The sequence below is a fragment of the Balaenoptera musculus genome, chromosome 1 (genome assembly GCF_009873245.2).
Source record: "Balaenoptera musculus isolate JJ_BM4_2016_0621 chromosome 1, mBalMus1.pri.v3, whole genome shotgun sequence".
Lineage (NCBI taxonomy): Eukaryota > Metazoa > Chordata > Mammalia > Artiodactyla > Balaenopteridae > Balaenoptera > Balaenoptera musculus.
Genome location: NC_045785.1, coordinates 133,432,547 through 133,456,918, shown reverse-complemented (window position 1 = coordinate 133,456,918; position 24,372 = coordinate 133,432,547). Strand labels below are relative to the sequence as shown.

Genomic DNA, 24,372 nt, shown 5'->3' with positions numbered 1-24,372 from the left:
GGTTTCCTCGGGAGCATTACTTCAGGATGGCAGCGATCATACTCAGGGCTGGCCCAGCCACAAAGTGTCTTATTAAGCCACCCCCTACTCCTCTCAAGTGGGGAATTTCATGAGCTAGGATAGGCTTCCTGCCTCCTGGCTCAAAAGGGAAGTGATGGGGGTGATTGTCCACTGGGAGGAAGAGATGGGAGGTGGGTTTTATTTTTTCTTCCTTCTCCTCATCCTGGAGTTTGCAAAAGGAAGGCTACAAATACCAAACAATCCTTCCACACCTGGTAGCTGGGGCAGTGTTTGTGGGGAAAAGGAAGTCCTTCCTGCCACCTTGCCCCTTGTTATATATAATTTGCTGGGGTTGAGGCACTTACAGTAAAATACTTGGAACATGGTTCTTTTCTGTGCTGAGGCAGAGAGACAATATCCTTTAAAGTCAGAAGACTAGGGTTGAGGTCCTGCCTTTTCACTTCCTAGCTGTTTGATTCTTGAGAATTTGCAAAACGCCTCTGAATCTTATGGTCTACCATGTGCCAGGCCCTGTGCCAGGCACCGAGAATGCAAAAATAGAGAAGTCACTGGCTCCACCCTGCAGTTTTGTGTAATCTCCTGCGGAGACAGACCCATGCACCGGCACAACACAATGTGGGATGTGCTTTACTGAAGCTACAGAAGAGTTCCCAGGAAAACGAGAGGCGGGGACAGTGTACGTTTTGGAGGTGGGAGAGAAGAATGAGAAGGTGAGAAGTGGTGAGACTATGGTTAGGGAAGGGTTCCCAAATCAGGAGCTTGGGCAGGATTTTGAAGAAAAAAGAGAGTTCACTTAGAGAGAGAGAGAGGGGGAGAGAGAGAAGGATGGTAGAAAGAACCCTGGCTGACAACATTAGAGAAGTGGCAGAGGAAAGGAATCTAAGAACAAGCCTGGGGAGTGGGCTGAGAAGTAGGAGGAGAACCAGCAGAGACTGGCTTCAAATGCGGCAAGAGGCCGACTGCAATGGGGACTGACTGGCAAGGATCTATTGGACCAGTGGCATTTAGGGGAAGAGCACAGTGGAGAGTGAATGGGAGGAGAGCAACAGGGTCACTGAGCATATTCCTTTTATTATTATCATTATTATTGAGGTATAGTTGATTTACAATATTATATTGGTTTCAGGTGGACAGCATAGTAATTTAGTATTTTTACAGATTATACTCCATTAAAAGTTACTACAAGATAATGGCTATAATTCCTTGTAAAATATATCCTTGTAGGGCTTCCCTGGTGGTGCAGTGGTTAAGAATCCGCCTGCCAATGCAGGGGACAAGGGTTCGAGCCCTGGTTCGGGAAGATCCCACATGCCACGGAGCAACTAAGCCCACAAGCCACAACTACTGAAGCCTGCGTGCCTAGAGCCCGTGCTCCGCAACAAGAGAAGCCACTGCAGTGAGAAGCCCGTGCAATGCAACGAAGAGCAGCCCCCGCTCACCGCAACTAGAGAAAGCCCGTGCACAGCAACGAAGACCCAATGCAGCCAAAAATTAATAAATAAATAAATAAATATATTAAAAAAAAAATCCTTGTAGCTGACTTCTACATAGTAGTTTGTACCTCTTAATCCCCTCCCCCTACTGTGCCCCTTCTCCCTTCCTTCCCTCCACTAGTGACTGCTAGTTTGCTCACTCTGTGAATCTGTTTCTTATTATATTCACTGGTTTGTTTTACTTTTTAGATTGCACATATAAGTGATATCATACAGTATCTGTCTTTCTCTATCTGACTTATTTCACTAAACATAATATTCTCTAGATCCATCCACGGTGCTGCAAATGGCAGAATTTCATGCTTTTTATGGCTGCGTAATATTCCACTATAAATCTTTTTTATTCATTCATTCATCTGTTGATGGACACTTGGGTTGCTTACCTATGTTGGCTATTGTAAATAGTGCTGCTATGAACATTGGGGTGCATGTATCTTTTCCAATTAGTGTTTTTGTCTTTTCCAAGTATATATCTAGGAGTGGAATTGCTGGATCATATGGTAGTTCTATCTAACAGGCATATTCTTAATGTTCAGTGGACTTGGCTGTTAGGAGGAGATGAATAGGATGTTGGTTAGAGAGGGATGAGAGATGAACAAAGATTTTTGTTGTTTTGTTTATGATTGTAGCTTGGGTGTAGTTATATACCACAGGCCAGGAGGAGTTAATTTAAAGGAAAGGGATGGGATTAAATGGGGTTAATTCCTACCTTGTAGAGCCCTTCTGAGAATTAAATGAAATCTCCTGGGGAACCCTTTTTGTAACGAGATATACACATGTGAATATGATTATCCTGCTATAGAAATAAAACCTCCACGCATCACAAGGCATTTGAGCTCACTTATCACGTGGCTGCTGAGATAGGCAAATCTCCCTCTCCATAGCCTTTTTGTGTGAGCTGCTTTCCTATTTCCTCTTGCCACCACTTTAGACTGAGAGCCCAAGAATGAACTGAGCCCTCCTTGACATTTCTTCCTGCCAAACAACACAACTCACCAGTTCCCCTGGATCACAACAGGAAGCTGGGGGTTGATAAGTGAGAAGCAATTAAGGGAGGGGACAAGAAACTCCTCCTTGTTAGGAGGTGGGACTCACATCTAGACCTCTTGGAAACTTGGAAACTTGCTTTGTCAGTTTATTAGCTTTTTATCAGATAACTCTGGAGCCACATGGGCTATGAAGTAGACTGTCCCCTCACAGACACCAGTGGCCCCCTTTCCATCTCAATTCATGAACTGCAAGTCCCAGTAGGGCAAGGATTTTTGTCTGTTTTGTTCACTACTATACCCCCAGTGACTAGAACAGTGTCTGCCACCAGGATGGTGTCTAATAAATGCTAACATTAATAAGTGAATGAATTTACCCATTCATTCATCTTTCCATCGACTCAATCGAAATGGCCAACCACTAAGCTCGTCCTAGAAAAACAGAGATAAATAATTCTTGCTATCATTAAAAAAAATGTACATTCTGTGCCAGGCACTTTACATACACTAGTTCATGGAATCACAATCATTTTACAAATGGGAAAACCGAGACTCAGAAAGAGGTCACTTGGTTGAGGATATTTGGCTGGAAAGTGGTGAAGCTGGGATTCCTCACTGTCTGATTCCAATACCTACGCTCTTTCTACACCACCATCTTCTTCTCCAGTCTCATCCCTCACCATTCTCCAACTCAAACCGTAACTTCTGTCATAACTGACCACCTTCCTTGAGCATGCCACGTTCTCTCTCATGCACTCCTTTGCCTGGGACACGTTTAGCTGTGCCCTCTGTCTGGCTAATTCTTCCTCACCCCTCTTCTGGGAGACTTTCTTGAAATGATGCTCTCCAAGTGGGGTAGGTTGACCTTCTCTGTGTTCTCACAGCCCCCTTTGCAGCCTCCTATCATAGGACATTTCACAGGCATTTTAGAAGCCTATATTTTTTTGGCCACGTCGCGTGGCTTCTGGGATTTTTTTTTTTTTTTTTTTAATTTCCTCCTCCTTTTTTAGCTACTTTTATTTTTATTTATTTATTTATTTTTGGCTGTGCTGGGTCTTCGGTTCGTGCGAGGGCTTTCTCTAGTTGCGGCAAGTGGGGGCCACTCTTCATCGCGGTGCGGGGACCGCTCTTCATCGCGGTGCGCGGGCCTTTCACTATCGCGGCCCCTCCCGTTGCGGGGCACAGGCTCCAGACGCGCAGGCTCAGCAGTTGTGGCTCACGGGCCCAGCCGCTCCGCGGCATGTGGGATCTTCCCAGACCAGGGCTCGAACCCGTGTCCCCTGCATTAGCAGGCAGACTCTCAACCACTGCGCCACCAGGGAAGCCCGGCTTCTGGGATTTTAGCTCCCCGACCAAGGATCGAACTCGTGCCCCCTGGGGTGGAAGTGCAGAGTCCTAACCACTGGACTGCTAGGGAATTCCCTTAGAAGTGTATTTTTTGTGTGCCTTTCTCCACTAGATGGTGAAAGGTTCAAGGGCAGGGACTGTCTTCATAAGAGCTGCCATTTGTTGAGGGCTGCAATGTACTGGCTTATCTTGTTTAATTCTCACAGCTATTATTATGCTTGTTTTATAGGTGAAAAAATGGAGGCTCAGAGAGGTTAAGTAACTTTCCCAAGGTCACAATGACTGAGTGGCTAAGCCAGGAATCCAGCATAGGTAACTCTGATTCCAAGGCCTAAATTATTTTCTCTTCAATATGTTATCATCAGAACCATCCACAGTGCTCACAGCTTAGCTGTTGGGATAAACAGATAAATACCACCTGAACAATGAGATTAGTGAGCTAATCCAGGTTTATAAAATTCTTCGGGGGGAACATGTGGAAGGGAAGGGTTTGTTCTCTCTGGGGGAGGTGGGGTTGGAAAGGCTTCATAAAGTTGCCAGACTGCTTGGGAACTTGTAATCTGGTTCCATAATGATGCCTTAAGATGGAAAATAGATTCCTGCGTCAAATATTGGTGATTAGTTTTGGAGGCCACGGCAGACATTGTTCAGGTCACCACTGCTTCCAAATGAGTTCATCTGGGTGCCAGGAATTTAGCCCAAATGCCTGCTGGTACCTGCTTAAGTGATGGCTGGTAACCGGGCAACCCAGTCAGCACATTGTTTCATTAAAATCCTATTCGTGTGTGTGTGTTTGTGTGTGTATGTGTGTGTAGATGTGAATGTGTGTGTGTGAAAACTACTTTACATAATCATAGTTTTAATCTTACACACTATACTTTAAATTTAAATAAAATCAATACATTTTCAAGTTTGTGGCTATAAGGAATAGGGTAGTACTCCTAATTATGTGTTAACTTTTCTTCCTGCTCTTGGGTCTTAACTGCAGGCATCCCTGGAGGCTGCTTTCTCTCTGTTCTTCTCTTCAGGGAATTCATCTATTTTCTAGGCTTGAACTACTGTAAAATTCCTATAAAATTAAACTTAAAACTACAAGCAAAAAGCATGGCTTTAAAATGTACGGTTACAATACCTCTTTGTCTGCTGCGGAGGGCGTTTGTGAGGGAGGGCACAGTGGGTGGCCGGGCTCTGGCATCAGGCAATTAGGAGGCTTCTAAACTGCTCCATTTCCTAGCTGTGTGGCCTTGGGAAAGTTACTTAACTTCCTTAAGTCTGCATTCCCGATCTATAAAAGAGTGAAAATAATAGTATCCTACTAATAGGACTATTGTGAGGACTAATAAAATAATGCAAAAGCATGTAGTAACTGGTTTGTTGTAAGTTACCAATAAGTGCTAGTTGTAACAATAATTATTATTGCTCTCATCACTGGCAGGATAAAGCAATTTGGGTGACAGTGATTTGAAACCTGTAAAGTACTATGAAAATGTGAAATATTATTGTTTTGTACAGTGTTGAGTGAAATCCAAAGAGCCTGATAGAAAGGGAATCGAACAAGAAATCAGGAAAGCCAGATCCTAACAGATCCTAATGCTACTTCAGCCACTAACCTGCACTGTGACCTTGGGCCAATCTCTCTCTGAGCCTCCGCTTTCTCACTTGTAAATGAAGCAGTTTGCTTAGATTATCTTGACGAGCAATCCCAGCTCTGAAATTCTATGATTCCATGAGTGTTGGAGCAAATAAGTTATGTAGCAAATCTTACACTGTTCTTGGAATAGACTAGAAGGTTAATATGTCCCACTTATACCAATGGCCAAAGTCCATCTCTGAGGTTGATAAAAGTTAACCGCAACTGCAACAGTCAGAAAGAGCTATCTGGGGGAATTCAATGAAAAGGCAAACTACAACGCACCTCAAGACTCTTGGGAGACATCTTTTTTGGTAGAAGATAATAACGTTATCTATAATGGCAATACTGAACTAGTCAGAAGAAAGGATCAGATTATGCCCGGCAGCTGTATACTTAGGCAGGAAAGTAGGTGCAAGACCCCTTAACATTTTTGGATGTGGCTTTGAATTGTAATGTGCTGGTAGCTCTCCCACACAGCTTGGGGGGCTCCTGGCTTCCTACCTTCCTAATGTACTGAGTATCTGCTGTGTGCTAGATGTAGTGGTCAACTGGGCTACTGAGACACACGGTCTCTATTCTCAAGGCACTGACAAACTATTGGATAAAGCATTTTAACTGTGGGGGGCTACTTTTACATTTTCAGCACAGTCCTGCATGGTATTTATATTGTTTATATACTGTTTGTCTATTATTCTGTGAAAACATAGCTGTTTGTGTATTCAGCTCTCCACCCTCAGCCCTCCAGCAGCTTCTGGATGTTAAATATTATCTCTTCATGTGAGCTGTACCAGCAGGAAGAGTCATCTGTTACTCTTTTACTTCCTGATGAGCCCACAAACTGGTTTGTAGGGCAGTTATAGATTCTTTCTTCGCAGAGGAGTGATCATTTCAGATTTAGTTGCTTGGTCTTATTCTCCGCCAGGACTCAAATTTTGTTCTTCCTCTTCACTTTCCTACCTTACCCCACATAAAACAAAATAACCAGAAATGATAACAAAAACTAGACAGTATGGTGTGGTGCCAGCAATTTGATGGATCAGCTAAAATACTTCTTTTGCTACTATAGCAGCTACTATTAAATGCCTTATCACTTACCTTTGAAGCTCTTCAGAAAAGTTAAAGTTATTTTGCATATAAGTGCTTAAAATCACCTCAATTACCTAAGACACGTTCATCTCCCTCCAAGATTCTTCTTAAAGGCCCTTTTGCTATTTTCTTCAGATACTGTTATAAATGTAGAATGCAGTATTGATAGATTTCTCCAAACTCACTGATTTTCATATGCCCTGAGAATAACAAGGATATTATGAAAATGACAATAGAAAAAAGTTCCGTAAAAATAATTAATCAAAAATCAAAAACCTGATGCTTAAAGATACTTCCAATTATCTGGAAAATTGATACTAGGTAACCGAGTGCTCATTCAACAATTCAGTGATAAGCATGTATTAAGTGCCTAAAAGTGTGGCGTTGTGCAAAGTACTGCAAACATAAAGGAGATTAAGAAATGGTTGTTGCTTTCAAGGAGCTCAATTAAAAATTGTTCCCTTTATGTAAACCAACTATACTTAATAAAAAAATTTGCTTGCTTTATAGCTTGTATAAATACTTAATATTTTACAAAACGTTTTCCACATGTAACAACTCATTTCATCCCCAGATCAATATTGGTTTCAGACTTCATAAACTTGAGATTTCTTGTTGCTCACTCTTCTTTGGCAACCAGAATGCTGATTTTGATGATGATAATGTTTGTATTTCTCCACTATTCCTGGTTTGATTTTATGTACCTAATGACTAAGAGTTTACAAAGTGTTTCATGGAAGATAATTTTTTCCACCTTCTCACCTTCTAGTCCTTGTTCCTCTTCTGCCCAGTTTCTCCCTGAGGGAGGTGGGGCTAAAATGACTTCAAATTCCCTGTGAGTGCTCTTAAGATAACGGTGACCTCTGCTGCATACCTGTGGTGGGAAACTGGTTTTTGAATTCCTTTCCCACCAAAGCCTTTAGGCCATGATTTCAGAAATTCATTCCTACTTCATTTTTGCTTTCTATTTTTCCTTTATTCCATTCCTGATCTTTCCATAATTCTATGCTATCTTGGACTATTGTTTCCATCAAAAAAACAGAAACAGAATTTAGCAACTGAGGGATTATTCTGCCCAATGCTTTCACTTTATGGGGGAGGAACTGGGTTCCACAGCCATGAGGATCGCCAAAGCCATACAAATAGGTGGTAGAGTTGGGCTTGAACCTCAGAGGCTATACACTCTTTGACCAGATAGCTTTTTTTTTTTTTTTTTGGCTATGCCTGGAGGCTTGTGGGATCTTACAATAGTTCCCCCACCAGGGATTGAACTCTGGCCACCTGAAGTAGAAGCACGGAGTCATAACCACTGTACTGCCGGGGAATTCCCTGACCAGATGTCTTTTTAAAGATATCAGACTGTCTTTTTTTTTTTTTTAATAAATTTATTTATTTATTTTTGGCTGTGTTGGGTCTTCGTTGCTGCATGCAGGCTTTCTCTAGTTGTTGTGAGCTGGGGCTACTCTGTTGCAGTGCACGGGCTTTTCATTGAGGTGGCTTCTCTTGTGCAACATGGGCTCTAGAAGCGCGGCTTTCAGTAGTTGTGGCACACGGGCTCAGTAGTTGTGGCTCACAGGCTCTAGAGTGCAGGCTCAGTAGTTGTGGCGCACGGGCTTAGTTGCTCTGCGGCATGTGGGATCCTCCCAGACCAGGGATTGAACCCATGTCCCCTGCATTGGCAGGTGGATTCTTAACCACTGCGCCACCAGGGAAGTACCAGACTGTCTTTAAAAGCTATCTGTCAAGTGAAACATTCTTCCCAGGATAACATTCTTTTATATTGCTAGTATATAAATATTTGGCTACTGTTGCAACAGAGACCTGCCCAGTTTTACAATTTTTCACAGATTACACTGTTATGTTTTCAGTTTTCCCAGAGTGTACCTGTTCACCCAGGTACACTGTCCTTGAATCAATTGTTGAGCATCTACTACGTGTCACGCAGAACATAGGTGTTTTGGCCTGTCTTGAATTGGAAGTACTCTTTGGATTCGCGTAGAATCATTTAACACTGGATTACTAGTAACTGTACAGTTTTAGTGTAAGTGGTCCAGTAAGTGTGAGAAAATTAATAACAAGAATTGAATCCTAATAAGATGTTGAAGGTAGACATTAAAGCCTTTATGCATTTAGGATTTCACACATGCAGAGGACCCCCCCCAACCCCTAATTATTTATTTATACATTGTCTTATTGAAGTAGTTGATTTACAAGGTTATATTAGTTTCAGGTGTACAACACAGTGATTCAATATTTTTCTAGATTATACTCCATTTAAAGTTATATTGGCGGTATTCCCTGTGCTGTACATTACATCTTTGCATCTTATTTATTTTATACCTAGTAGTTTGTACCTCTTCATCTCCTTCCCCTATCTTGCCCCTCCTCTCACCCCCCCTTCCACTATTAACCACTAGTTTGTTCTCTGTATAAGAACCGCCAAGTGTGGTTTTTAAAGTCTCCTGAATTTGCTACAAAAATGCCAACAAAGGTTAATCTCCGGGGATCCGTTTCTATTTACTCGTCTTCCTCCATCCCCGCCCCCAACCCCACAGTGGGCTCCAGCTGCAGGGGGCCCCGGGGGACCAGGGGGCCCGGGCGCCCGGGAGAAGCGCGGCACCCCCGCGGGTGGGACTGGCCCCTGGCGCGGTCCCGGCCGCTGCCGCCAGCCTGGGTTGGGTCGCGAGTCTCCGGCGGCCGGGGCGGGGCGGGCGGCGTCCTGCTCTTCCGGCCGCGCTCTGACCTCCCCCTCTGGCGACAGTTGCGCGGGGCCCAGGCGTCGGCGGCGGCGTGGGGGCGGTGCTTGCCTCGGGCGTGGCTCTGCAGGTGCGGCCCTGACTCACCACCGAGCCCCCAAAGGCGTTAACCGGCTCGCCCCCAGCAACTCGACCCTTTGTTCCGTGTTGCGGGAGGGCCGGGCAGGGCTGCGGCAGGCACTACCGCGCCGCGCTGTGCGCCGAGTTGAAGCAGCCCCTGACCATTGAGGAGGCGGTCTCCCGCCATCTCCGGCCCCACGAGGTAGGGTGACTGGCCTGGCCCCGGGACCCCCTAGACGCCCCCTTCTCCGCGGCCACCACCCAAGCCCCGCGGGCTCCCGACCGGAACTGAGTTTCCCAGTGCTGGGCTAGGGGGCGCCCGCGAGACTGGAGCGCAACTTCGTGCTGGGCTTCTAGAAAGGCCCTTTCTGGGGTCACAAAAAGGCCGAAGCGCAAAAGGAAGATTGTTCCCCAAAACACAAATGTAGAAGTCCCCAGAGCTGTTGCCTCAGAAATAGAGAATTCTGATTTGCACACGACTTTGCATAACCACCTGCAAGTTATTGATTTAGCACAGATAAATGGACCCCATGCTTTGCTTCCTCTTCTTCAATATCAGCATCTAATTATCTGCCCTCCCTCCTCCCCCGAAGCCAGCCCGCTAACGCTATTTACATGATAATGTGCCTTGTTCCCTCCCCTGGTGTACTGCAGTGATTTGGGGTGGGTGGGGTTATATTAGGGTTGTGGGCATTTACCCACATTTAGGGTGGTGGAAAATGGGCTTTGCCTGTTGACCACCTTGGTAACACTGGCATCTGGAGTGGAGAATGAGAACCTCTGACAAGGTGAAGCAGGCAGTGAGTCTCAGGTTTGGGGACCAATGGTGAGAGGGAGAAATGTGACTGCAGCCCTGAAGTGTCACTAACACGGACCCTGTGACTAAATAGATTATTTGGGTGAGTGCAGGACAGCAGCCAGTCTGCTTTCTGGGATTCACATGCTGAAAGATGTTCACCTTGAATCAAGGTGGAGTGGCTTGAGGATTTATAGGTGGTGTACATGTCAGCAACTGTGTCATGCACACAATGTGCATAGGCTTGAGGGCTGGGCTCCTTTGTTCAGTTATTTGTCCGGACTGCTGTGTCAGAAATTAGCTCCTGAGAGCTGGGACTATGAGAATGTATCCATCGTTAAATCCCCGTAGCCTGGAAGGGTGCCTGGCATGTGGCAGATGCTTAAAATATTGTTGAATGAATCCATTTTGCCCATAAAATATCTTCTCATAAATAAGGTCACCTCTGTATGATATAGGAAATGTAAGCAAACAAATAAATAAACGAATGTCACCGATTCTGTCTCTCAGCCTTCATTTCCTCCTGTGATCCCAAGCCCTGTTGAGTTGGGTTGGTCTATGACAGTAGTTCTTTAACTCCAGGCTGCATCAGAATTACCTTGCCAAAACAGATTGCTGGGCTTTGTCCCCAGAGTTTCTGATTGAGTAGGTCAGGGGCTGAGAATTTGAACGTCTAACAAGTTGCCAGGTGACACTGAAGCTGGTGGTCTGGGGACCACACTTTGAGAACCACTGCTTAACAAGGTCCAGAGAAATTGCTGCAGGCCTGCCTCTGCTCTAGCTCTGTCATGAAACACATAAGCTGGGGAATCCTGTTCTAGCTTCTAGAATTCCTGATTCCCAAAACAGCTGATCATGTTACCCTCTGCTTAAAATCTTTTAATAGCTTCCACTGTTCCTATGCTAAAGATTAAGATCCCCAACAAACCCTACAAACCCTCAGATGCTGTGGGCCTTGCTCTCTAGCCCCATCTTTTTCTCTTCTTTGTGCACTAAGCTGGTTTTTCTTTTGTCCCCACCACCGGGCCTTTGCACATGCCATTGCTTTTGTCTGTGCCAGGCTCCCTACCCCGCTATTTTGAATAGTTAACTTCTAGCTGTTCTTAGGTCAAGTGTTACTTTCACAGGGGATTCTCCTGACTTCCCCCAAAGGTCAAATCTCCCCATTATGTGCTTTCATGGCACCATGTATTTCTATCTTTAACATTTTGTGTAGGAGTTGTAATTTAACACATAAATCCTCATAACTATTTGGTAAATGTCTGTCTTCTCTGCTATACTCTTAGCTCCATGAGGTCAGGGACCTTGTCCATTCTGCCTCATGAATGTACACTGGTACTTAGTTCAGTACCTGGCATATAGTAGGCATTCAGTAAATTCAGTAAATATTATGGTATAATTGAATGAACTTTGTCTGCAGAGATGTGTACTGCTCTGCCTTTTTGCTCTATTTCCTTTGCAGGTCAGAGTTGATGTCCATTTCTGTGGGGTTAACTTTGCTGATATTTTGGCCTGTCGTGATCAGTATCAGGAAAGGCCCCAACTTCCCTTCACACCTGGTGAGTAGGAAGGGGCCAAGTGACTGCTTCAAAAAAAGAAGATATAAAGTGTTTTCAGAACCATGTGCTTCATCTTGGGCACTACGATGGTGGTGTCTGCCTGCTGTCAGTGGTGTCTCAGATATGTCAGCCTCACTACTAATTAGAATCACTAGATTGCAAGTGCTGTGAGGGAAGGTTCTATTATTGTCTTGCTCAACATTATTGCCCTCCCCCCACCCCCGGCCCCATTAGTACTCTTGTATCTGGCTCATAGTAGATGCTCAATAAATACTTGATGGATTGATTGATTGAAATATAGTTGACGTACAATGTTATGTTAGTCTCATGTGTACTACATAGTGATGTGACATTTGCATACGTTATGAAATGATCACTATGGTAAGTCCAGTAACCATGTGTCACATACAAAGTTATTACAATATTATTGACCATATTCCTTATGCTATATATTACATCCCTGTGGCTTTTTATTTTATAACTGAAGATTTGTACCTCTGAATCCCCTTCACTTATTTCATCCACCCCTCAATAAATACTTTAAAAATGCATAAACGAACAAATACAATTTTACATATCATTATGCTCACCGGAATCCTGATCAGAACCATCATTGGCCGTAGTCATTCCCTTTCATTCCTTGACAGTGCCTCAATTTTGTTTTTACCCTGAAGGATCATAAACATCTGGTTGCAGCTAAAACTCTCAGTCCTCACGAATACATTCCCAAAGAAACCTAATACCAGAGGATCAGAAAGAAACAGTTTATACATTTCTTAGCAGCCTGCTCTCTGATTTGCATTATGCCCAATCTGATTACATTTAGATCCTGAATATGTGGACCAATGACTGATTTTTGTTGCTGAAATTTATTAAAAGAGATATAAGTATAGTTTAGTATATATCTGTATATATATATGTCATATATAGTTATATACTGTAAATATACAGTACATGTATATTTTATACAGATATATACTATTAGGGATACAGTGATTGCAAAACAGTTGCTGTGTTTTGGCCTTAGGGTACTTGGTTAAGTCTCAACAATTGGAAACATTTCCCTCTGTTTGTATTTGTTGAAATGCTGGATGGGGGGAAGATGTCATACTCAATTGAGTTATTCTTCTGGTGGCTCAAGTGGGAAATGTATGATAATTGAATTCAGAAATTTTGGAGGTGGAAGAGGAAAGGGCAGACAACACCAATTCATCCAACTGAGCCAAGTACTATATGAATAAATATAGTTCATGTCCTCGAGGGCCTCATAGTTCAGAAGAGGAGACATGGAAACAGATAAATACAATAAGATGAATTTGTCATTGGGGTGCTGTAGGAACCCAAAGCCCCAGTGATCAAGGTCAAAAGTACTTGTGTACCCGTGATTCTCTGTGCTTTTGCCCATTCTTAAAATTTTCATTTGTGTCACGGTAAGAATGGGACTACTATAGCTTTTCAGGTTGTTATCATGAAATCTTAGTTCACTTTGCTGTGCTTTGGGTACAACACTCTTACCCTTCTTCCTGGGTGGGGGGAACATAAACCCTCACAGCTCCAGAATACTCATAGGACAGCCTGTTGATCAGGGTTTTCTCATCTCTCTTGTGCTGGGCTTTGCAGATAACCTAATCTTTAAACAATTTGTTTTAGGAATGGAGTTTTCTGGGACAGTATTGGAGACAGGCACAGATGTCAGCACGGTGGAAGAGGTAAATTAGTTGAATCTAGGGAATTGATGTGTGGGTAACTATGAGAAATGTGCTAACCTCATTTGTAGCCAAAGGGTCTTGCTTCTCCTGGACTTTGCCAGCAGACACCAAAGGGAAAACGAGACGGAGCAGGGAGAAACTAATTCTGAATTGAGGGAAGGAAGTCTGTGGAAGTTCCTGGCTTCGTTAAATTTTTTATTACTAATAAAAGGCAGCACCTGGATTTTTAGTTACTGAGAGGATAGAGAATTCTCAAGTTTCAGTCTCATGTGAAAGAAATGAACACTGGGATTCTAATTCATATCAGTCTTTTCCTTGCTGCATCCTATCATTGTCCAAAATGTGCTCAGATTGGCTTGGCCACCTGATGGGGGTAGTGAGAAAATGGCTGAATTATTTACTAAACAGTAACACTGAACAGATAATTAAGGGAACCTGTGTCTTAGCGGGTCAGAAAGAAAGATTTCTTTCTTTTTTGGATTAATTCGGGAAGGGATAAATAGCAAGGGCATGCATTTGAACATACCCTTAATGGTATTTTCCCTTCAGGGAGATGGAGTTATTGGCGTGAGTGGCTTTAATGGTATGGCTGAAGAATGCATCATTGACCACAAGGTAGCCCTACCTCTCAATACTAATCCTTGGAGATTTTTTTTCTGCTTTCTTTTCTTTACTTTTCATCTATCCATCATTCCTTCTTCTCCTTTCCCTCTCTTTCTTTGTCTTCTTTTGGTTATATCTTGTTTCTCAGCCAAGCACTTCTTTCTTTCAAATGCTAAACCCCTTTTTTATATCGGTGTGACAACACTTGCACAGAGGTTTGTTTGTGTGGAGTGGTTTAATGAAGAAGGGCATTTTGTTTTCTGAGCCCCGGAGCAACCGACTGGCTCTCCAACTGGACCATAGTTAGGTGGTTTTGGTAGAAAAACTGGTTTGGGGCATTGAGCTGGATGTAATGGGTTTCTTCCCCACATCAAGCTTGTGAAAGAAAGAGTCCTGGGAACGTTGCCAGCCAGGGTGGGCATGGGGTGGGCGTAGGGTGGGGTATGTTTGTGCAGGATGTGAATGATGCCCCCTAGTGGTGAACGGTACACTTTTTTAAAAAAACAGCTTTATTTGAGGTAAAATTTTTATGCCATCCAGTTCACTCATTATACTACAGTGGCCTGTGTTACCTCCTCTATAAGCTGGTTCCTTCCTGATCCAGATGCCAGCCTTAGGATTTTCGAAGAGTGATGCATGCAAGTCTTGAACTTGGCCACTGCTTGCTTGGTCTTGACTTCCACTGGGCTTGGTTCCTGACATGTGTTGCCCTTTGCAAATCAAATCATAACATATATTGAGCAGCCTTTATGAACAGGTACAGGTGCTTAATCTCTAAGTCACTGTTATCTCTTTTATAGGCACTGTGGCAGATTCCAGAAAGGGTCCCCCTCCGAGAAGCTGCTGCCCTGCCGGTATCTTATGGCACTGCTACTTTGGCCCTGGAGCGTCGGGCCCGTACCCAGCCTGGGTGAGGACTGTGTAGACAATAGAGGGCTAGATGGTACCTTCTCTGATACCAGAAGTGTCCACCAAGACCTTGCCCCTTCCTTTCCCTTCCCTGACCCTTACCTCATGTCTATCTAAGGAAAGGCCGAAGGAAGGTAGCGAGTGACCCAAGATTGGAGCCTGGTGACAGTGGGGATATCCTTTTGTCTGAGGGGGAATGGTAGACTGTGAACTTGGCCAATATGTATTTGGAGAAATCTGTCCCTCAAGTCTGACCCCTCTGGATATCACCTCCTAGAAAACTTTACATTTTAGTGAGCTGGTTTATTTAAACTCGCTTCACTCTGGTTCTAATGGAGGCCTGTGGTATTTGTTTCTGTGAGGCTTGGTTGGGTGTACCTAACTGGGATATTTCAAACTCAGAGGTGCTGAGTTTCCCACTTTACCTGGAGCGTAACTACAGCTTCTTGCTCTTTTCAGAGAGCCTCAGAATTGCTCCAGGGAGATGGGCTTAGTTGAGCAGTGGCTGTTACCTTCTAAAATTTGGCAGTGTTTAGTAGGAGAATGATTTGAGGACAGAATTTATGAAGCAGAAATTGGAGTGGTAGTGCAAAGGAAGGCTGCCACTGGAATGAGGAAGAGACTACCTAGAGAGATTAAGGACCCTTACCTGGGAAGTCTTCAAGACTGGACTAAATTAGCACTGATCTACATACATAACCCAGCCTGAGAAGCTGGAGAGCATACGTATATGTGTACATGTACATGAAAAGTCGAATGAAATGGCCTCTCAGTTCTCTTCTTGCTTGAAAATATCCTAGCTTCAAAATGTTCATGAAATCATACCATTGGATGATTTTTGATATCTTGAGTAACGCTCATCTTTCTCTGGCACAGAGAAACTGTTTTAGTGACAGCAGCAGCTGGAGCCACAGGCCTTGCCGTGATTGAAGTGGCAGCAAATGTTCTTCAGGCCAAGGTATTTGCATGTTTGATTTTCCATTAAAAAATATCATACCTCTTGTTTTCAAACATGGAATATATTCATTTATTTATTAGAAATCATGTGCAAGTTACTGGGGATGTAAAGTAACCTAGAGTAGGGTCTTGCCATCTATTTGCTTGCAGACTAGTGAGGGGACTTAGCAGTAAACCACTCATCCTTCTAAGTTACTAGAACCTGGCAAGGTTCAATTCGCTTCACAACCTCTGAAGATTCTATTCCTTCTACCTATAATACTCTAAACTGTCCCCCCCTGAACTTCAAATTTAAACTCAGGTGTCGCTTTTTTGGAGAAGTATTCTTTATCCCTCAGGAGACGTTTTTCCCCTCCCCTGGACTATTTGTATGTGGTCTCATAGCATCCTGTACTTCTCTTTCATAGCATGTGGTGAATCCTTTACTTGTGTCATTATTAGATCAATGTGTCCCTCCCACTGGACTGTAATCCCCATCAAGGCAGGAGTAGTGTCTGTTTGATTCATTATTGCAGTCCCAGCACCTAGCATGGTGCCGAGACCTTAGTAGGCACTCAATAATTATTTCTTGAATGAATGAATAAATACATGAAAGAAAGACCCACCTCTCTACAGGGGCTTTTCTCGGAGGCTGCGGGTATTAGAGAAGAAGGATTTCTTGGAGGAGGTGGACATTTAAGCTGACTTTTGCAGGACTGATAGCAGTTGAATAGAGGAAGAAGGGAAGGGAAGGCCATTTTAGTGGTGGGAGGACATATTAGAAGACAGGGACATAGGTACTAATGTGATGCATTCAGGGAATTGCAAATAGCATCTGTGGAGCAAAGGATGTGTGTGGGGAACAGTGGGAGATGACTGTAGGGAGGGGAGCAGAGATAAGATCATGAGGCACTGAAGAATTTGAACATTTCTTGGAAGCTGCAGGAGCTATTGAGGATTTTGTAGAGAAGTGACATGATCATCTTTGCATTTTGCAAAGCTCACTTTGGTAGCAGTGAGGATGAGGGATAGGGGCAAGGTCAGAGGCAATAGGATAGATTCCTGGAGCAATCCAAGCCAGAGGTGATGATACTTGAAACAAGGCACTGGAGGCGATGATCAGAGAGATACCAAAGTAGAAGAAAATAGAGAATTTGGTGACTGGGGAGCATCCTGATATAGTTGAAGGAACAAGGACTTTGACATTAGCCTGACCTAGGGGCGAATTCTAGCTCTGTCTCTGGCTTAATAGCTTCAGTTTCCTCATTTGTACAATAATGCTTTCTCATTGGGTGGTTATGGGAATATTGAGGTCACTCGTGCCATGTGCCTGTTTGAGGGCATGGTATGTCATGGAGGATCCCTTAAAAAGGGATCCTGTTATTATTAGACATTGAGTGGGAAGGCACAAACTAGGTGCACTTGGGGATTTGCCATTTGTTGGGACTGAGAACCCAGGAGGACATGGTGAGTTCAGTTTTGGATGTGCTGAGTGTGAGGTTCCTGTGTAGCCTGCGGTTGGGATATCCAGAGGCGCCAAGATGCTATACAGGTTTGGTGATAATTGGACTGACGTGGAATTTCTCCAGGTGGCAGCTCTCTTTTCTCACATTGACTTTCTTTTGGGAAGGACATGTGAGTTCTGAAAGCAGTCTTAGATACCAGGAGGCTCTTCATGGAGTATTAACACATTTCAACTCAAAAGTGAGGGCTTTTAGCACCTCTCTTAGGGGGGAGACCACAGTTAGTCTCATTGTCTAGAACCATTGACTATTTAACATTTCTGGGAAGATAAAACTGTACCATTTGTTTTATTTATTTATTTTTAATTTTTTTTAAAAGGAGATTCTTCTACTTTTTTTTTTTTTTGGTTGCACTGGGTCTTAGTTGCAGCAGGTGGGCTCCTTATTGTGGCAGGCGGGCTCCTTAGTTGCGGCATGCATGTGGGATCTAGTTCCCTGACCAGGGATCAAACCCAGGACCCCTGCATTGGGAGCGTGGAGTCTTATCCACTGCACCACCAGGGAAGTCCCTACCATTTGTTTTAAATAGTTATAGGAAGTTAAGTAGAGAGAAAAATTTGCTTTAATTCAGATATTAAAATTAACCTAAGCTGTATTTTCTTTAGCAGCAATAATGGTTTTAAGCAAAAACAAACAGAAAAATAATGTCATCATGCCACCTACTTGGAACAGGTCATTTTGAGAACACCTTTCATTCACAGTATTTCATATTGCCTTCACATTGCCTCCACAGCAATTATCTTACCCTTGGTCCTCACAGACCACTTGGGAGATGGGGAATGCAAGTGTTTATTATCCCTATTTCACAGACAAAGAAGGTGAGGCACCAAGAGAGAAAATGATTCACAGCAGGCCTCACTGGGACCTACAGAGAATCCTGGGGTTGGAATCAGGTGCCTGACCCTCGACTGGTGTCTGCTGTCTATGGCACTGTGTGCTGATAGCAGTCAGTGAAATGCAGATGTTTGAGGGTTCCACGGGGGGAGTATTTGAGGGTAGCTTTCAGTTTCAAATAGTTATGGATGAGTTTGGAATTTTTTAAGGGCACAGATGTTCTTGGGTGTTTGAATGCACGTTCTGAATGTCACCTTGGGCCCAAAGTGCTTGGGCTGGTGGATGCTGCCCAGGGATAAGGCACCTCTAGGCAATTCTTGAGTGTCTGAAGATTTTCTGGAGACTTCCAAACCCCAGACCTTCTCACAGTATCACCCACAGCCATCTATGCCATCTTTGGCAGGCCTTAGGCATGGCTTTCTCCCAGGGTGATGGGGTGGGAAAGCATGGGCTTTGGAATCAGTAGCATTGGATTTGAATAGTTGTTCTGTCACCTACTACCTGGATGATCCTGGCTTAATTATTGGGTTGGCCAAGAAGTTTGTTCGGTTAGTGAATACATTGTTCAGTAAAGTTCTTCATGAAAATGAAAAATGTGTCTTTTATTTTTACTTAAAACCGAACGAACTTTTTGGCCGACCCTATACTTAACCTCCCTGGGTCTTTGTTTCCATCTACAGAATAGGAGTAACTGTACCTCCCCCATAATGTTCTTATGAGGTTTAAATAGAATAAACAATTGCATATGTGTAACAATAGATTCAATTTATCCAACACTTTGTTTTCCAAGTGCTTTATATACAGTATTCCATTTAATTTTAAAAATGTATCTTATTTTATGGATGGGGTAACTGAAACTTAGAGAAGTTGGCAGGCAAAATAGAGGTTAAAAGCATGAACTCTAGAGATGAATTACCTGGGTTTGGCTCCCAGTTCTGCCTCCCATGAGCTGTGTGACCTTGGGCAAGATACTTAACTTCTTTTGCCTCAGTTTCTTCATCTTTAAAATGGGGATAATAATAATATGCATATTATTGGGATATTAAGATTAAATGATTTATTAATATATGTAAAGCATTTAGAATAGTGTTGGGCACATAGTAAGCACCATGTAAGTGTTAGTTCTTACTAAGTACTTTGCCTTAGGTAATACAGCTAGTTAGTAGCATAGCCAGGATTTGAACTCAGGTCTGTCTGACTTCAAGATCTTTCCATTGAATCATGTTTTACCCTCTGAGAAGTTTTTCCTGATCTTGTAGATCGAGGTTAGATACCTCTAGCTTGCACTTCTGGACCCCTCTGTACTTCCCCCATCATACTGCTGGATCTTGCTTTTTTGACTCTAAGCTTGTTATTTAGCTTGTGTCCTTACTACTTGACTCATAGTGGGTACTCAATAAATGGTGGTTTTAATTTGCATTTGGAGAATAATTTGTGAGTGTCTCCTGAACTGTCGCCTAGCTAGACCCGCTGGGGTTCCGGATTCCTGGAAATGTGGATCACGTTGCCAGTGAGTATGGAGGGGCCAGTGTGATGGTGCTGTGTGATGGGCCTTATGTGTTGGGTTGAGGCTGATGCTAGGACAGTGAGGTCACACTGGTTTCCTTCTTTAGTTGGAGGCTGGGTGGGTGGGGTGAGCCTTCTTGGTACGTATTCTGGACCATCAGAAGCATTGTGTTCTTTATGTAGGTAATAGCTACAGCCGTGCAAGCTGGCGATGCAGAGGGGTGCACAGTCCATCGTGAGCTACGGTCAGGGCAGCCTGAAGGAAGCAGTAGGGAAGCTGGTGGGCAGTGGCGGGGTGAACGTGGTCATTGATACCGTGGAAGGAGATATCTTCCTGGAGGCTCTCCGCAGGTACATGCAGTGGTCCTCCCGAGTGGGCTAGACCTGGGGCTCTGCAGAAACCTTTCCAGACCTCTGTCTTCCTTCTGGCCTTGCTCCTCTTTTGTCTTTGCTGCTCACTTTTCCTGTAGGCACCGGCATCAACGAGAACAGCTGAGTGGGTGGGTGAAAAGGAATAGAAGCAGAGGGAAAATCAGGAAATGCTTAAATATAGCAGAAACAAAATAGCCAACTGGAAAATATCCAAAAAATGACTGTGGGCTCTCTAGTTGGAAATATCAAATGTTTTAGAAATTATACATGTGTTAAATTCAGCTATGCCTGCCCCCACTAACTACTTTATATACATGGTGTGGGTAATTCTTGAGGAGATCATTGTTCAGATGTTAGAATTACTGGGGTGGCAGTCTCCCAGTTCACTGAGCAACAAGGTACAGACTCTTTTGATCTTACTGGTTTCTGAAGCAGCCACCAGTATAGGTGTCTCCTTGACTTGTTTTATTTTTTTGTTTTATTTTATTTAAAAAAATTTTTTTTAAAAAATTAATTAATTAATTAATTAATTTATGGCTGTGTTGGGTCTTCGTGTCTGTGCGAGGGCTTTCACTAGTTGCGGCAAGTGGGGGGGCCACTCTTCATCGCGGTGCACGGGCCTCTCACTATCGCGGCCTCTCTTGTTGCGGAGCACAGGCTCCAGACACGCAGGCTCAGTAATTGTGGCTCACAGGCTTAGTTACTCCGCGGCATGTGGGATCTTCCCGGACCAGGGCTCGAACCCGTGTCCCCTGCATTGCAGGCAGATTCTCAACCACTGCGTCACCAGGGAAGCCCCTTGACTTGTTTCATTAAAAAAAAAAAAAAAAAAAAAAAATCACTGGAGATTTCATGGGACTGCTGTATCCACACCAATTCTCATTCTGTTTCAACCAGGGACCCTGGAGGGCTCTGATAATGTTAGCTTCATTTCTTGTGTCATCCTGGTAAGCACAGTTTTGTGGTTTATCTTAGTTTAAAGTAGAAGAAACAGAAGCAGAGAGAGCAGCTTGCCCACAGAAGGGATCCATGTGGTTCTATAGCCCCTGTGCCCACTGTGCCCACTACTGTGCTTAGACAGGAGGCAAAGGTAAGAGTGTGTTGACTAAATGGAGAGCCAGGACAGAGGACTGCTAATACATGCCCTTCTCTTGCCTTCCAGGTAATAGTATTTTGGCAATTATTCAAAATTCCCTAGAAAAGTATATAAATTAAATGAGTCCTAAAGTAAGCCTTAGTGTAAAGCAAATGATGCTTCATGAGAGTGTCTGAATTCTTATTCTTGCTTCCTACGTTCAAAATTTTCAAACTCAGTTGTTCAGCATTGGAATGATATCTGTTTATACCTGATTCCCTTCCACAAAGTAGTTGAGTAGTTAAATAGACAGCTTTGATTCTAAAGTGGGTTCCCTTACAAGACTGGCTAGTTTCTCTGACGCCCTACTATCTTGCTTATGGCTTATTTTTCTATTTTCCTACTGAGGACTACAAATTGGTGTAGAATGGGTCACCCCTGCCAGTTTGTAAGGTCAATAGGAATTCCCAGCTGGGTGTTTAATGCATGTTGCTTTTTTTGTTAATTGTGGTAAAATATACAGTAACCTAATATTTAGCATTTTAACCATTTGTAAGTATACAATTAAACATGCTCACAATGTTGTGTAACCATCCCCAACAAAAACTCTGTACCCATTACACAACTGCCCCCCACCCCCAAAACCTACTTTGTCTCTCTGAATTAATGTGCATTGCTTTCTCTCCCCTCATTCTGTGTTTTTTTATTGTGGTAAAAAATACAGAACAAGAGACTTGCTACATTTACCATTGTAAAGTGTATAGTTCAGTAGTGTTAAGTATATTTACGTTGTTGTGAAACAGATCTTCATGAGTTTTTCTTCTTGCAAAGCTGAATTCTGTATCCATTAAACAATAGCTCCTCTTTCCCTGCTTCTCCCCAGCCCTTGGTAACCGCGATTCTACTTTGCTTCTATGAATTCGACTACTTTAGATACCCCCATATAAGTAGAATAATACAGTATTTGTCTTTTTGTAAATGGCTTATTTCACTTACCATAATGGCCTCAAGGTTCATCCATGTTTTAACATGTGACAGGATTTCCTTCCTTTTTGAGGCTGAATAATATTCTACTGTATGTCTATAACACATTTTGTTTAAACATCCATCAGTTGATGGACATTTGGATTGTTTCCACCTCTTGGCTATTATAGATAGTACTGCTGTAAACATGGGTGTACAAATACCTTTTCAAGACCCTGCTTTCACTTCTCTTGGATATAGACTCAGAAGTGAGATTGCTGGATCATATGGTAGTTCTATTTTTAATTTTTTGAGGAACATACTGTTTTCCATAGCATTTGCACCATTTTACAATCCCACCAACAGTCCATGAGGGTTCCATTTCTCTAAATCCTTGCCAACACTTATTTTCTGTTTTTTTTTTCTTTTTTTAAATAGTAGCCATCCTAATGGCTGTGAATGTACATTTCCTTTTATAATCTTTTTTTCTTCTCCTTTTCCCCTCAGCCTGGCATGGGAGGGCAGGATTGTGGTGGTAGGTTTTGCTGGAGGAACCATTGCTTCTGTGCTGGCCAATCTTCTGCTCCTGAAGAATATCTCTGCCATGGGGCTGTACTGGGGCCGATACCAGGACCAGAACTTTCCCCTCTTCTCCAGAGGCCTGTCCTCAGCAATTCAGTACTGCCAGGAAGGGTGCATCCAGCCTTACATTGGAGCGGTTTTTAAGCTGGAGGAAGTGAGACGCTCTTAAGGGATGTGATGTAGATAAGGCCAGGAAATAATCTGTGCCAAACTACTGGATAGTTTCTCTCTAGATACTATAATTCCTCCTTTTATGGAATTAAAGGGTAAACACAATGTAGAATAATGAGGTCGCACAGGCTGCAGAGTCATAGGATTTCTCCCTGTTGGGTTGTATGGCTGTATACTCAGGCCTAGTTAGCCAGTGGGAAACGGAAACTGTGAAGGCCATGAAGGAGCTGGATTTTGAGGGCTCTATCTACATCACTGGTGTCTTAAATAGAGGGATGTGATAGTACTTTAGAAAATAATTTACCCGTGTTTATATGAACTCTGAACTTCACAACATACAAGTCTAAAAAGGAAGCACTTAACTTGACCTTTGATTTTAGAATACAGACTCCTTTAAAGTACAACCAGATGATTTAAGCTGGAGTTCTGTGAACAGAACACCAAAATCATGCTCAGTATCATATGACTATAATTCATCCATTAGTCACTGTAGTTAATTTCATTGGCTATTCAAGCCCTTTTTCATTCCCTCACAGTCCCATTAACGTGGCTTAAACTTTCTCCAAAGTACAGTTGTGTGCATTCATATGCAGTATAGTTGTAAATGTGATTCTGTTAGGCATTCACTGTGAAGGGTTTTTTTTTCTTTTGGCTGCACCTTGTGGCTTATGGGACCTTAGTTTCCCGACCAAGGATCGAACCCGGACCCTGGCAGTGAAAGTACTGAGTCCTAACCACTGGACCTTCAGGGAATTGCTGAAGGGTTTTTTTTTTTTTTTTTTTTTTTTGGCTTAATTTGTTTTAATGTTCAAAAAACGGTTTTCGTAACTCTAGTCAGCCATTGATGGAGGTGGTGTTTCGTTCATATGCAGATTAGTGGAGCCCAAGCTGCCAGGCTTCATTGCTCGCCAGCCTTCCATTTTTATGTTTTTCCTATGATGAGGCACATTCTTCTCAAACATGTTTTACTTTCCTCCTCATCTTTTTGGTATGTCAGTCAAGAAGGTAATGTTCAGTGGTAAAAAGAGAACCTGACTGGCCATCAGAAAACTGTTGGATTCTGTTTTAGCTCTGTCCCCATCTGGTTACAACTTTGTGGAAGTCCTCTCACCTTTCTGACCTTCACTTTCCACATCTCTAAAGTTGAGGGGCAGGAATTCCCTGGCGGTCCTGTCGTTAGGACGTGGCGCTTTCACTGCCGGGGCCGGGTTCAATCCCTGGTCACGGTATTAATATCCCATAAGACGTGTGGCATGGCCAAAAAAAAAAAAAAAAGTTGAGGGGTAGGATGGTATCAGTGGCTTTCAGATTATGCTTCCGAGCCACATTCGGGATGGGGGGTTGCAGGTGTAGACTTGAGCTGCTTGGGCTCTGGGACTCCATTTCTGCTGCTGGGGCCTGAGTAGCTGCACGTTTTTATTTTTTTATTCATGCTTTTCTTAAGAAAAGGTT

The 24,372-nt window shown here is 43.3% G+C and overlaps 1 protein-coding gene across 1 annotated transcript; it reads left to right on the top strand.

The window, feature by feature from the left end:
• Positions 1-9,045: 9,045 nt before the first annotated feature.
• LOC118906863 (quinone oxidoreductase-like protein 2) lies at positions 9,046-22,918 on the top strand. The gene is made up of 10 exons (XM_036874747.1): positions 9,046-9,392; positions 9,479-9,584; positions 11,641-11,737; positions 13,388-13,446; positions 13,996-14,061; positions 14,850-14,959; positions 15,835-15,916; positions 19,713-19,787; positions 19,948-20,108; positions 22,675-22,918. Exons 1-10 carry the CDS (start codon positions 9,046-9,048, stop codon positions 22,916-22,918), a joined length of 1,347 nt encoding a protein of 448 aa, XP_036730642.1.
• The last annotated feature ends 1,454 nt before the right edge of the window (positions 22,919-24,372 follow it).